Source organism: Agelaius phoeniceus, chromosome 2 (assembly GCF_051311805.1).
Source record: "Agelaius phoeniceus isolate bAgePho1 chromosome 2, bAgePho1.hap1, whole genome shotgun sequence".
Taxonomy (NCBI): domain Eukaryota; kingdom Metazoa; phylum Chordata; class Aves; order Passeriformes; family Icteridae; genus Agelaius; species Agelaius phoeniceus.
Window position 1 is genome coordinate 88,769,612 of NC_135266.1, and position 15,675 is coordinate 88,785,286.

General features: G+C 40.3%; 1 protein-coding gene across 5 annotated transcripts in view; it reads left to right on the forward strand.

Annotated features, from left to right (window-relative positions):
- Positions 1 to 15,675, forward strand: part of TSPAN9 (tetraspanin 9) — a 167,100-nt gene that overhangs the window by 36,059 nt on the left and 115,366 nt on the right. Inside the window, exon 3 of one of the 5 annotated variants that reach the window (XM_077174145.1) lies at positions 5,037 to 5,185. The exons of 2 other annotated variants lie outside the window; for them this stretch is intronic. In XM_077174145.1, the coding sequence (XP_077030260.1) occupies positions 5,101 to 5,185 (85 nt within the window). In that variant the 5' untranslated portion in view covers positions 5,037 to 5,100. Of the gene's footprint in view, positions 1 to 5,036; positions 5,186 to 7,951; positions 8,054 to 8,151; positions 8,171 to 15,675 lie in introns of those variants that run through there. 2 more of the 5 variants (XM_054654552.2, XM_054654553.2) reach the window with 2 other exon arrangements.

Genomic DNA, 15,675 nt, shown 5'->3' on the forward strand with positions numbered 1-15,675 from the left:
AAAAGGTTATATTCAGGGATGGGGAAGTCTGCTCCTGGTTCTTGGAACTGCTTGGTGATAATGGTATAGTAGTTATGTCAGCCACTGCTCTAGTATTTCCATCTACTAGATGGGATGCTGCTTGTGAGATATATTCAGCTTGACAAAATGAATTTCCTCTCATCCAGTCAGTTACTAGGGATTGTATTTTTCTATTATAACTTTGTGTAGCCTGTATGCAAAAAAAGGGTGTTGGCATGAAAAAAGGAGTAAAAGATAGTAACATCAACATTTTGTGCTTTTGTTTCACATGATACATCATCACCACTACTTGTTTAAAAGCTTGAACAAGTTTTTGTCTCTACAAGTAAGATGCTGTCATTCTTGTGGGAATTACTCTATTTGTCCCACCTTTAAAATGTGTAACAACCTGCTGATTCAGAAATGAGTGTGTCCCTTGGCATCATGTTTCTTCATGGCTCTATCCTTTCCCTTCCTCAGGTCCTCAATCTAATTACTGTCAGTGCAACAGCTGCTCCTCTGCCCTGCTGAAATCTGTGTCTGTTCATTCCAGCAAGTTTCCTTCTCATTTCCAGGCTCAGCTGAGAGGTACCCTCTGCCTGTGCCTCCTGCTTTTGTCTCCTCCTAACTAACGACATAAAGCATTTTGGTGTACAATTTGCATTAATAAGATGAAAACAAAAATTGCCCCACAAAAACATGAGCAAGCACTGAAAAAACTGCGTTGTGTGAGACAGTGGCTCCTTTGGAGCCTTGTTTTGATAACCTTAGATTGGGGAAAAAATCCTACTGTGCATCTTCATGTCTCACTGAACTCTTTCTTCTGTGAGTTAAGATCAGCTCCCTTTCCTGCCAGCTCATTGTTTGATCAGGAGCATGCAAGTGCCCAAGATGTAGGGCAACACAAAGAGATGTTGTGTCTGTTCATGTAGCATAAGTATATATATATATAGGACAGGGCAGCATAGTCTGAAAATGTAATTAAAGGTAATAAAAAAAAGGAGTGGCAGTGAATAACATGCATGCATTATTCTAATCCTGCTCCCTTCAGAACAAAGAACAAATGTGGTTGCTGCTACTCTAGTTGCAGCCTGTTCTTCCTAGCCTATCTGCATGCATGAGAAGAACCAATTCAATAGAAAGTAAACGTAAAATCACAAGATAATTACCAGTAATGTGTTTAAGGATGGCCTCCTCTGAGCTTGCTTTTTTTGCTCTTTCTTTGTCTGCTCCACAGCTCACGTAAAAAGTATAATGTGAAAATAAGGGATGGAGGAAAAAACCCAAGCCAGTCTATTTTTTGCTTTTGAGCCATGTGAAGAATGCCTTCAGAGGATTTTTAAAAAAATCTAAATATGTTGTTTACTTAGATTATTTGTTCCTATGTGCTAGAAATTTAGATGCACCAGCAGTATGGTGGAAGAAAGATTGATGTTTGTATGAAATGAGGGAAAGAGAGATAGGAATTAGGGGGATAAAGGGTAAGGCTTTGTCCTTTCTGCCACTCATCTTTTTTGATTTTAAAGCTATTTTGCCTTTGTTTTATTTCCCATTAAAGCTCACTCTTTCAAGCTTATTTTCCACAGCCAGAATCAGAATCTCCACTCCCTTCCCACCCCTCTTAAGTTTACTAGTACAAACTAGAATTAAAAAAACCCACAACCCTGCAATTTCAGAATGTACAGCCAAACTGAAGTTGCCAACACTGAGTATGTATACTGGTGCATCTAAGGAATAAAGGTCATTTCACTGATGCTACCTAGTACTGAATACTTGACTGTATGGAAGTAGCCATGGAGTTAACTCCTCCATCTTCTACCCATTCCTACCCTCCCATCAGCAGATGATGGTTTCCTCTGTTTGTACTTAAATAGGTTGTCAAACTGACATAGTAGGAACATGCTGGAATTTTTAGGTGACATGAGCATTTAAATTGTCTCCTTGTCAAGGTGAGAGCTGCTTTTTTGTTTTCATTTTCCTGAGGCAGAAAAAGAGAAAATTGCCATTTGCCTGGGATTTCTTGATGACCTGAACATACAAGTGCCCAGGGCTGCAGCCCCCCTCCTGTTTCTGGTAGAGGCCCCGTCACTCCCAGACAAGCATGGAAAACCCCCCCACTCCTGCATCCCCTGCATTGTGAATCCTCCAGCTGTTAGCCTTGGATGTAGAGTCCATCCATCAGCAGGTCTTCAGGTGACTTCCAGATTTGAGTCTCTCCAAAAGGTGGCCAGGACCACCCTGATGTCTTCAGAATCCAAGTCCACTAGTACCCTGACTCCCAGAGACACATGCATACCTGTCTGCCAAGCCATCTAGCTTAGCTACCTGTTTAGCAAGCAAATAGCTGCTGTCTTTATAGTTCCTAGCAACTGCACACCCACTGCAGTTGCTGACACCACACATACATGGACTTTAGGACCTGTAGTCCCACTCCAAAATCATCAACATCTACAGAAAGGTGCATAAATAGGCTCAACGACCTTTGGATACCAATCATTCCTACACAGAGTGTAATTTTTTCCCCCCTCATTTATCTTCTTTTAATGATTCTTATTCAAGAATTTTGAACTATTAGGTAGCTGCAAAACCTCTTTGTGTAGGTTATGACAGTGGTGGATGCTTGGCTTTGTGGTCATCTTTGTATTTATTTTTCTGTTAAGGTGCTTTCTGTAGTGCTTATCATCAGCATTTTTGTGTGCTTATATAAGGAAGATCCATGATGTGATGAATGATGACCTCACAGGGTTGATAACAATTCTGATTAGTTTATTTATGAGCTACTACTTTTTTTGCTGTAACTGGTAAAATATAAAAGGGATGAAAAGGATGTGGGAACTCCAAAAATACCTCTCTCTTAGGCTGTTTTTACCCAGCTGTTAGTTTGACTCCAGTCCTTCAGTTTCTCCCCATCTCTATCCGCTTGCTTTCTTTTTTCTTTCCCCCCTCCACCCTTCAGTCTGCTGCAGCTGTTAGAATTTAATCATTGTCTCCAAATACCACGTTTCCCATTAGCAGCACAGCCCCTTCTGTGCTAAGGGGAATGTCATTTGTGTGCTTTGCATGTGTATTATCGTTAGATGGTCTGCAGCCAGAGCAGTACTTACACCTTTGATTGCAGCAAGGGTCAGTTCCTTGGTAAGAGGCACACATAAGATGCATAAATATTGAAGGATGAGGTTTGCAGACTTGCTGGCAGAAAGTGGTTAAGCCTTTTTGTTCTCATGCTTTGCTTTTCAGATGCTTTTGCACTGTAGTTAACCTTATCAGCATTTGATTTAACACTGGATGCTGGAGTATTTATTCCTTTTGGCAGTTTTAGTGCCATGTCACTCACTGACTGTCACAGTTGTATCATATATTAGATGGCTTATCCTAAAAAATTATTTCAGGTATGAAACCACTGCTCATTCTAATATATTTTAGCTGTATATCTGTTGGGGGGCGGGGGGATTTCAGCTGATTTTTAGGTTTGTGTTCCTTTTGAGTCAATGGCTTTTGTGAATTTCTTTCTGCTCGCTATCTTCATTTCTGCCTGATACCCATTTTGCATTTACTTTGGCTTTGCAAAAAAACTCTGGTAGTGCCCTTGCTCTTTCATTACAGTTCTCCATGATTAGAGTCTCTGATGGACTCCTGCAGGGCATGGCAGGGCATTTTAATTTGGACTTGGAGGTCAGCGTGGAGTTCTAAGTCACTCATAGCATGGTTCTATCTTGCTCCCACAAAATGGCCTAAAATAGATGTTAATTACAGTTTTCTTTGCTACCCTCTGGTTCTCTTTAATAGAGATCTTAACTCTCCTTATGCTACAATGCCTGTACATTTAACTTAATGGACCACTGGGAGGAGAAATTTATTCCAGGGAACAGAATAGGCCTCCAAGCTGGTTTATACCTGCACATGTAGTCCTCATGTGTGTATCTATGTGCCAAAATAAACCATATGACCATGGATGTATAGGATGAAGTCATGGGAGGAACATCTGTGCTCACTGATGCAAAGCTTCTGTTTGCACAACTGAGCACGAAAAGCATCATGCCATTGTGTATTGCCTCATTTCTACATTGGATGCATATTGTGAATTCTGTTGTGCAAATACAACCTTATTTTGTGCAGTCTAAGACAGTTCAAAGCAAAGTACTTCTGGCTGGACTTGTCATCTTCTATTATTCCCTCTCAAAAATGTCAAGGGCATTTGCACAACACTTTGACAATTCTAGATATTTTTCTTTTTTCTGTCATACTTGTTTCATTAAATCCTTTGTAAAGAGATAGTAGATGCAACTCCTTTTGCAGGGTCAGTTCTCTGTATAGTGCATGGGCTTAGGACATTTTCTAGTCTGCCCCAGCATATCCTGGTGCATGGGGTTATTCCTCTTCAGGTGCAAGACTTTGCATTTCCTTTTGTCACTTTTCAAGAGGTTCATGTGAGCCCATATCTCCAGCCTGTCAAGGTCCCTGTGAATGGTGGCAAAACTATCTGGTGTATCAGCCAATCTTGTTTTTGTATCATCTGTGTATTTGTCAAGGGGAGACAGTGACAGTGGCAAATACAGCTTCACAAAATTCTCATTTACTTTGGTAGCTCAGAGTGAAGGCAGGGTCTTGCCAAGTGGCCTAGGGAGAGAGAGTGTTTGCTGGATGCAGTTTAACTCCATGGTGTAAAGCTTAAAAAAATTTCCTCAACCTCAGGGCTCTTGGATTTCTCTGCTGATGTGGACTATGTGTGACCTTTCTATGTTTTAATTATTCAGGAAGGATGTCCTATGCTAGAGAGTGCCTGCTAATAAAAACTCTGAAACAAATGCTTCAAATGAACTACTTCTCATGCGTTCTTTAGATCCTGTAAGACAAGGAGATCCTAGTTGGAAATCCTTATGAGACTTTAGGAAGCCCTCAGGGACTGCAGGTGTTATCTCCCAGTGCATAAGTAATGCTCAGCACATTTTGAGTTAAAGGAAATGTGATTTTTTTGGTAAATAAATACAGATTCATGACTATCTTGGATGGACCTTTCTGTTTCTTACTTTTACTAGTCAGGAGGGACCTGCTCTCTTCAGCAGTCTGCGACTTGTTGGCCGCGTGGCTTTGATATGCTCCATGCAGGACAGAATGCCCAGCTCTCCTCCACCTGGTGTTGAATGCTGCTGGTTGAAACTCGCATCTGCTATGGCTAATGCTCACAGTAAGCAGTACTGAAAATGCATTTCCACCTTGTGTTTATTGACCTAGAGGTTCTGGGGAGATCACTTTAAACAATGTGCTTAAACTCTGCAAGCTCTGGTCTGAAAACAGGTGTTGAAAACTGATTGCCAACTTGCTTTGGGGATGTGGACTTAATTGGTTCATTCTGCTAACAATGTTTTTAATAGACTTATCTCTTACAAGTCTCATCAAGTCCTCTTTGCTTTCTCCTGCCAAATAAATATTCCCTAATAATCCCCAAATCTCTTCCTTCATCTTCATTATTTATTTGCTTGTTTAATAAATTTTTTTTTCTCCCAGAAGCCTAAACTGACTTACATGTGGAGCTGCTTCTTGGCTGAACCACACAGCAGTGGCTGTATGGTGTGCTGTGTTTGTCAGTGTTCTCTGAAAAACTGCTGGTACTCCTGAAAATCAGGGCTACACAGTGATGTTCCTGAGGCATGTGGAAGTGCCTTGGAAGAATAGTAATGAAACAGGCCTTGCATTTCTCTGCTGCGCCAGAGAAGGCGCAGGGAAGCTGTTAGTTCTGGGCCTCCTGTGTTGTACTGAGCTTCTCTTCCTCCATCCTTAAAGTTCTCAATGAATTCAGAAAATGCTTGAATCACATTAAGAAAAACCACAAAGATAGGGATCTTCTTGGGTATTTGCAGGACTATGGGCTGGATCTCCTGTAGAACCCCACACTGCAAGTGCCTTCCTACTTGAGAGTAAGACATTAGGAACTAATAACTGATTTCATTTAAACTGTTACCTAAGTACGCTGTGTAATTGCTTCATAAACAATCTGAATAAGCATTTTGAGTGATGTTTTAAAATTCAGTTGATCTAATTTATTTTCCACAAGAGTATCTTTAGAATAGAATAGATTATTTCCGTTGGAAATTTATTTCAGATAAACTTCTGGTCTGTCAGCGTCCTAATGGAGGAATTGCACACACAATCTGCAGCACCTTTCCCAAGGAAAGAAAAGGAAGGAAATGCAGATTAGCAGATTTTGTCCATGTCATTCACTTACAAATAGGTCCCTGCAGAATAATAAAGAGCTTCAGTATCATTGACTGTTTTTTTTTTTTTTTTTTAGCTAAATAGTCACAGGCTTCACATAGTGTAAGGTCCCTCTAGCTGGGTACCATTTTAGGAGAGCTCTATATTATATTTCATGTTTCTAGCTGCTGGTTCAAATTTCTAAAGTAGGATTTTTCTGATTACAAGCTAAAGTTTGAATTTCCAGCCCCACTGAATCTCCCTCCAAATCTGCTGACTCCGCCAGGCAGACTGATGTTTTAGTGGATTTGTTAATGTTCAAGCTACATTCTTACCATTCTTTTCTCACAGGAAAATATCTGTAAATAACTCTGTCTAAAATTTCTTACTCTGCTGGGTTTCCTGTCACTCTCAGGAACTTTAGTGCCTTCTTTATTTTGAGTGTTAGTATATCTCCAGGAATAACCAACTGAGGGTATGATGATGGATCAGTGCCATTTGGGTAAAGAAGCATATGTTGAAATGTGCTTTTCCTACCTTGTTTTAAAGGTACATAGTATCACTTTATCCTTGCATGTATTAAGGGAGATTTTCATTTCTAGTTTTAATCTCAAAGTAGGATTATTGTAACCCTAGTTTCTTCCTTTGTTGAGTCATTGGTTCTATTAAGGTTTAGTGATTGAATCTCACCCAAAAGCCTTCCCTCTCCCCCTCAATTCTAAAGTTTTCAACCTCAAAAGTCAGTATCAAAAATTACATTTATTGTATCAAGAACAAGGAGTCCAGTTTAACTAGGAAAAAAATTGCAAAGCTGTTGCTGAGTATAAAAGCTAGTTGTAACCTTGAAATTGAATTTAAAGTTTTCTTCCCCTTCAAGGTAGTTACACAAATTTATTTAGTATCATTTCTAGTCTTTTTTCTCATCCCCCAAACCACTCTTTGTAGTTTCTTTTGATTCAGCATAGATGCACTAATGAACTCTATCAATAGAGCTATGTTTAGGCCAACATTTTTGAATTTTAACACTCACAAAATAAAGACTTGAATATATTTTCCTTTTTTAATATTAAAAGATTTTGTAACAAGATTGTGGGTAGTTGACAGTTTTACAAATCAACCCTAAGCGTGAATTTCAGAACTTTAAAGCAGTCAAATTTCTAAAGTTAGTCAGTATCCTCTGTTTGGACCACTGCCAATCCTTGTTGCACTTGGGAGGTGAGGTTGCTATGTTTTTCTGAAGCGTTCTTTTGACACTTTCTCTCAAAAAGCCCCAAATCATCTATTTGTTATCCAGTTTCAAGAACTCGATAGACCATAGAGAACTGCTAGGTAGTTCACGTTCATCAGGGTCATTTTGTTGAATACCTGCTGTCTTTTTGTGACTTTTCAATCCTTCTAAGGACTGCTGTGGGAGTCAGTCAGCAAACTGGTGAGGACCTTCCACTGCACTGTGCTGGAGTGATGACAAAATGGCTTAAACAGGATTAAACAAGGCCTTGGTTTGAGAGATTTCTGATGCTCCAGGTTTTAGCTGCAGTGTGGCAGGGTTGTGGCTTGTGTCAGGAGTGTGGTTGGAGCAGGAGTGTAGGAAACTGTGCATTATCTGAGTGTAGGAAGCTGTGCATTATCTGTGCTCAGAGCATGTGAGGAGTTTCCTCTTTGCTCACAGCTGGGTGCCTGAGCTGGATGAAAGCTTTTCCACGTTCCTCAGCTCTTAAGAGTGGAACTTTCTGCATTGAAAGTGTGGGGTACCTGTAGCTGATGGAAGCCCCGAGCATGGAAAGCCACGGTCTCCTTACAAACACCACCTTGGGAATTGCAGGATCTTTGGGTTTTCTGGTCTCAGTAGACAAGCCTGAAGGTTAGTCAGCTATATGTGGAGGGGAATTGTTGTAATTGTACACTCTCCTGTAGCAGGTAGGCAATTATGTGCAAGAATGACACAGTAATAAGAGCTACAAGCACGAACTGTTTTAAGGTAAAATCTTTTTGCTCTGGTTGGCTGGCAGTTTGGACTTAATTGGAACTTAATTTGTTATTCTGATAATTTATATTGAATATTAAGGCATTGTGCTGGCTGATAGGAGTATATTAAACGTAGCAAATCTTCTGCTGGGTAGTCTATAATACAAGGCATTTTCAAGAGCTGGCAGGCTTTGTACAGGCCAAATTATCATGCAAAACGTCTGAGAGCATATGATTTATGACAAAGGTGCTGTAAGATTGCATAAATTTAAGACTTTTATTCTCAACTGTTGCATTCATACACTAAAATAATTATAGGGTGCTGACGATGCAGCACCATTTAAGAAAATGAATGACTTAATTTTACTTAAGTCTATTGTTAAAGATAAAACTATGCAACTGTGTTAGAAAAGAAAAGAAAAACCCTGCACAAGATGATGAAGTGCTGTCAAGTCATAGATCATAACACTGCAACTGGGAGTAGCTCTCTGTGGAGGAATTGTATAGGTTTTACATCCTTTATTTTAAAGTGTCCTTACATGATCAAACAGTCTGTTAAAATCAAACAAATTTTAAAATTTGGTGAGACCTCTGTTACTGTTAACCTTTCTTATTGACTGTCTAAGAGCATGGACAGCAGTTGGATCTGAACTGACTCACTGCTAAACCTGCTATAATTATTTATAATCATTGTCTATGAGTGGGGGTGGGTATATCATTATTTCTGGCACAAAGATACTCAGAAGTAGAAAATTACTAGGTCTTGTGTGTACACATAGTACCACAGTGGTACCACCTGATGGTTGGCACTTGGGTGTGAGAGCCTACAGCATCAAGCTGAACCCAAGGCTGTCTGCTTGACCATGTCCTATTTGGAAACCAGGTTCCTGTGTGTGTGTGGGCATCATTTGTGCTGTAGGAATCCAGACTGTCTTCTGGTTGATGTAGGAGAACTTGTCTGTCCACCGAGGCATGGGGTTTGTGAGGCCTGCAGGGAAGGAAAGAACTTGACAGGCTCTTGGCACAGAAACAGTCACTTCTCTTGTCCTCACCCTTACAAATAGGTTGGCTTTTCCAGAAAAGTACTTGGCTTTCCTTATGTGACAGACCAGATGAAAAATATGAGTAAACTATGAAAAAGACTTAAAACAAAAGTATAAAAAATTCCCCACCAAGTTACATCTGCTGTTAAGAACAGGCTGAAGAAGTAACTGAACCAAAGAGCTTGGACAGGCAGTGGCAGGACAAAGAAATGATGCTGAGAGATGGCCCATGTCAAGCCCAAATGGGACAAACTGAGAAGTAGCAGCCATCACTCAGCAGTTCTTCCCTGTGCAGTGCTGTGGCTCGTTAGATCCTAATCCTCATTAGGTCCCTATTAGTAGCCTACAGCTGTGTGGCACTTTGATAGGAGGCTGGGTTTGGTGTCCCACGTGGAAGCAATGGAGCTGGAGAAGAGGAAGAGTAGGGAAGGATGGATGGTACAGATGTTTTATTGTACCATTTCTTGACCCCCTGTATAACTTCCTTACATAAGGACCCTGAGAGCAAATTCAGTGTTGACAAGAAAAGTCACAAGCAGTTGCCCCTTCAGCTGCTTCTCAATCACCATCAACAGTGAAATGGGAAATCGGTAAAAGTGCAGTGGGAGAGGAATTATAGATAAATAGCTGATGCTATTTGCTAGCAGGTCTTTCCAGGTCAGCATGACACTGACAATCCATATCCCAGTTGTGCTAAAAATTTTTGATAAGAGCTCAGACATTTAATATTTGAGGTCACCTTTGTAGTAAGTTGTGATAGGTGTATCTTAACAATTTTTTTTGCTTCATATCAATCCTCTGGTTTTATTTATCATATTTCTAATTCTAAGCGCTCTATATTTTCTTCTTTTATTTTTTTTTAAATAAACCTAAAGTATTTATCTACCAGAACAGAGTGGTGTTGATATAAACTGATACATTGATGCTCTGTTTTCCCAGCCTTCCAGAAAATTGCTGGTCAGCAATACCTACCATGAAATACGTAGTCTTCAGGTAATATAAGTGAGGTGTGTGGACTTACAGGCTTTTGTGGAACTGTGCTGGATTTTTCTAAGAAAAATTTAATTGCAACTCTGATAAAACAAGGGAAAGAACTGCAAAAATCTTAGCAGTTGCAAGAGAGTGACCTGTAGTAAAGAAGGAAGAATGAGCAGCTTCACTTTTTTTTTTCTCTCATTTGTGCTGCTTAAAGAAAACTTGGAAGATTATGTCCGTGTTTTTACCACTTACAACAATAAAAAACTCAGATCTGGCTAAACATCAAATATGTTTTCAGTAATTGGAGAGTAGTGGACATCACAGCTTTCAGATTGATTTTGAAATAAATTATTACTTGAAGATCCATAGATTTTTTTAAAATGTAATTCAAGTGCTTTCTGAATTCATTGAGAATTTTTAAGGATGGAAGAACCACAAGTCCACAGCAGAATTGCCTATTTTCAGAATACACTGAAAAGCAAACTTTATCATTCTGCTATATTAAGCATATCTAAAAGTCCAAAACCTTGAGAAAAATGCCTTTTTTTTTGTAGTGTGGTTTTAAATTCCCAATTTTATGATAAGTTAAATAACGTGGAACGTATCCGGATTAATCTTTTTCCCCCCATCATTAATTTAGTTGTTATTCTCTGAGGAAAAATAGATTTGGTGTTAGCTTTGGTGTTAGTTTTGGCTGGGAGAGTGGGAAATAGGAAAATGGTTTTACTGCTTCTCATCTTATAATGAATGGTCCACTGATTAAGAATTTCAATTTCCATGTGTTTTGCATTATGTTAAAACCTCAAAAACTACTTATTAGCTGGTGTAATATTTAATTTAGGATTATGTAAAATCGGACGTGGTTTGAAATCTGGAAATGAGTTAAAACTGTAAAAATTTGTTATATGGTTATATAAGGCTACATTAATTGTGCTGGAGGCTTAAAGAATAATGTTTGTAAAAACATGCTTTGCATTTAAAATTAGCATTAGGGCATAGAATCTATTATATATTGAAGTTTATTTGTTAGTCACTGTGTTGAAGTGTAAAAATGGAACTTATCACTGTGTTTCAAGGTTTCCTATAGTTAGGAAGAAACCAAGCTAGTTTTTTGTGGTTTTGTTGGGTTTTTTTTTTTTTGTAGTCTACAACTTCATGTGAGGTTGTGTTGGGGTTCAGCCCCAACCATCAACTAAATCCCACGCAGCAGCTTCCTCCCCATGGGATGGTGAAGCAAATGGGGAGTGTAAAAGACAGAAAACTCATGGGTTGAGTTAAAGACTATTTAATAGGGAAAGCAAAATCTGAGCACTCAAGCAAAGCAAAACAAGGAATCATTCACCACTCCCATGGGCAGGCAGGTCTTCAGCCATTCCCAGGACAATGAGGCTCCATCACAGGTAATGGTGACCTGGGAAGATAAATGTCGTCACTCTGATGTTCCCCTCTCCTTTCTTCTTCCCCAAGCTCTACATACTAAGCAGGACACCATATGGTCTGGGAGATTCCTTGGGTCAGTTGGGGTCAGCTCTCCTGGCTGTGATCCCCCCAACTTCTCATGCTCCCACAGCCTCCTTGCTGGTGGAATGGGATGAGGAGCAGAGGGAGCTTTAATGCTGTGCAAGCACTGCTTAGCAATTGAAAAAAAAAAACAACAAAAAACTCTGTGTTATCAGCACTGTTTCCAGCACAAATCCCATACCAGCCCCACACCAGCTACTGTGAAGAAAATTAACTGTACCCCAGCCAAAACTAGCACAGGTGGTGATGAAACAGAACTAGTTGTTTAAGCTGCAGTGAGAACAGTAGCTTCTCAGAAAATCCTGCTGCTGTCAAAGGTGATATCACCCAGTTCTATTCTACACTATATTTAACAGCAAGCCTGGAATACTTGAATATGTCTATCTAATTAAAAATATTTTAATAGCATGGCAGTTTTATATCTTAGAAGTTGTCGTACCTTGGAATTTTTAGTAATTTCATTTGAGGTGAAAATATACCTTGAAGTTGCAGATATATCTGGTTGTCTGATTTTCTTAAAGCATTGAGAAAAAAGGCAGTCATTGTTCATAACCAGCATGGCTTCACATGGGGAAAGTCCTGCTTAACCAACTTAACTTCCTTTTATGACAAGGTCACTCACCTAGTTGACCAAAGGAAGCTTTTCTTTTTTGTAATTTTATCAGAGCTTTAGGTGCTGTCTCTCACAGTGGCTTTCTGCATAAACTGTTCATCACACATCTAGAAAAGTTCACAGGACATGGCGCGAGCAAAGGGCTGTCGGGTGGGGCTCAAGGGGTTACAGTAAATGGGGCAACATCAGCCTGGCAGTCAGTCACCAGTACAGTTCCCTATGACTCAGTTTTAGGGCCAGTGCTCTTTAATGTCTTCATAAATTATCTGGACACTGGAATCAAATATACCTTGAAAAAGTTTGCTGGCAAGGAGGAGCCGTGGCACCTTCAAGGGCAGAGAAGCCTACAGAGAGGTCTGGAGAGCTGGACAGTCAGCAACCATATGAAATTTAGCAAGGGAAAGTGCCACATTCTCTGCCTGGGATGGGACAATCCTGGTTGTCTTTCTGGTCACCAGTGACAGGATACAATGAAATGAAATGCGATGCAATGCGGTGCAACGCAATGAAGCTACATCAGGGAAGTTCACCTTGGGCATTAGGAACAGATTCTTCACTGAGAAGGTGGTCAGTCACAGGACCAGGCTCCTCAGGGAAATGGTCACAGCATCAGACCTGTCAGAATTAAGGAGCATCTGGCCAAAGCTCTTAGTCATAGGGTCCAGTTTTAGGCAGTCCTGTGAGGAGCAGTGTGTTGGACTTGCTGATCCTTATGGGTCCCTTCCACCTTGTGATATTCTGTGATTCTATGATTCATTTTTTTACCTACTATGTGGAAAATTACATGGCTGTTATTTAAAATGCGGCAACCACCTGCCAAGTTGTTCACAGAATTTTAAAGAATTCATTTGCCTTTCATTACTGTGCACAGTTCGGCTTTTTTCAGGTTTTGATTTTAAAGTGTGGCTGTCTGCATTCAGCTTTTGCATTTGAAAGATGAACAAAGATTCAGGATAATGTTAATTCCTGCAAGGTCTGGTGTAAAAGTGCTGAAATATACCTTTTAGCTGCTCTGTGAGGCTTTTGGAGAGGCTGGTTTCCCATTAGGGTTTCAGTTTCAGAATGGAAAAGACACGTGTAGCAAGCAGTCTCTGCATTGCTGTGCTGCAGCAGAATCCCATAACGTGAGGTATCTGCCTGTAATTCAAAACTTCAAGAGGGATCCAGCTGAAGCAACAAAGGTCCTACTTTTGGCATTTGTGCAGCAGCTGCCTGGGCATTGTGCCATTCATCAGAGGCAATACACATTCCCTCTCAATCCTGCTGTGATTCCCTTCCTCCCTTCTGTTTCAAATGCTTTCATAGAGCTGAGCAGTGTGAACTTTCATCAGAGGAGGTGAAAGTGGTGTTGCTCATTTTGAACATGCTGGGATGATTTTCCCAAGTTCATGTCCAACTGAAGGTTTATTCCTGTTTTTCTCCTCATGTTTTCTCCCTTTTAGCCCTAGAGTTGACTTGCTCTTTGGTGTAAGTGCATGAAAAATGCTAAGAGCCTTTTCCAGGCAAAGAAAATTAATGTCCTTCTACACAGAGCTGTACTGCAATCCCAGTAATCTGGTTATGTTTGGTCCTTTGTGAATGAAGACCATAAAAGACAAACAGCTTTGATCCATCTCAGTTACAATTGCCATGATATCCCATCCTTGGAGTCAACGTGGGTTTTTTTTTTTTCAGTTGGAGCAGTTTCTGTATGTGGAACTTAATGTTCATTGTTACGTGATATAAATGACGGTTGGGGAGATTTTTATTACATCATTTTGTAAGAAGCTGTAGCTAAAAACATCAATATCATCCATCTGTCTTCTGGAAAAAAAATTGAAGTAAACCCAAAACTTTGTCATTGTGAAATAAACCTAAGGAATCTCTGCACAAGAGCAGCTGTGAAAGGGAATAGTGAATGGGTGGTCTCTCCATCAAGGAATCTCTCTCTCAGTCTCTCCCCACCCCTTGCTCATGCAAGCAGTCTGGTGAGCATTTAGATGAGGTCCTATGGGATAAACTAACTTTCTATTTTAATATATTTTGTGGTAAGATTGTTGTGTTTAAAGCTTGCTTCAGCTGTATCCCATGTGATCTTGTTGGCTGTGTCCTGAAGTAGGAGACTGCTGTGATAAAATAGATGTGGAAGTAATGCTGATTATGAGCAATGCTAAATTAATGGTGGTTGAAAGAGCCTCTTTGAGTCATTCCTGCCCAGGGGAAGACTGCACACACAGAACCTTAAAGACAGTGCTCTGAATTGCTCTTAAACCCTTCAAGTTGTAGAGCAATTCAGCTTGCCTTTTGAACTTCGCCTTAAACCCATACTTCCACGGTGTTCAAGGGAAAAAAACTCCAGGAGGACAGATGACATGGGTGTAATAATCTATAACAGTTTCTCCATATAATTGTTTGCACCCAGCCCAGGTGGTAAGGTCTGAAAGCTGTTGCCAGCTGATAACTTTTTGGCGGGCTGTGAGAAATGAGCTCCCAACTAGGACTTAAAAAGTAGAGACTCACTGTGGAGGAGAAATGCAGTTTTGCTGCCTGGTACCTATTTGCAGTGTCAGCAGAGGTGCTGATGCAAAAAGAGACCCAGGAGACCAAATTGCTTTGGACTTATGTGGCCCAAAAATAACTCTGTGTGTTTCAGAGAGGACTGTAATGGATTACAAATAGACTTTGTACAAACACTACAATTTTATTTTCACATAACAAGGTGTTAAAAGCAAATACAGTAGTAAGAATAAACTATACTGGGTTTACATACTAAGTAGGAAAGAAAGAGTAATCCTGAGGCTGCCACATTAGCACTGACAAGAAGCTAAAAGCAAAGGGAGCTTGCCATGGCTGCTGTGACACCAGGGAAAAGACAGCCTTGGCACAGGCTGCCTGAGAAAGGTGCAGAGCCTCCAGCCATGGAGGCTTTTAGGAACATGTATTGTGCAAACTACTTTTAGAGAGAGAGCACAGCCCTAGACAGTGAGTAGGTATTTCTGCAACTATTGTGAGGTCTGGCAGACATGAACTGTTTCTCACAGAACTGTGAGAGTTACTTTTCTTTTTTTCCCTCTGCTGGTCTCTTGGGAAGCAGTTGCAGGCCATCTCTTCTGTTTCCCAGCTGTGGCTGTGGCATGAAGCATCTGGCAGAGTTGGAACTGGGATACAGCTTCCTGCTGAGCAGATGTCTGTATATGTTGATACTGCTTTTGGAGGGATGGGTGTACTAAATGAGTGGTTGAGCTTTGCTTGGCTGTGAGTCTAATTCCTTGAAAATTAAGGGAACAATGGGATTAAGGTACATGACTGGTTTGTCATGTACTTTAACCCCATTGGTGGGAATGCCTTATGTGTATTTGGTGTGAAGCCACTTCTCCAGTTTCC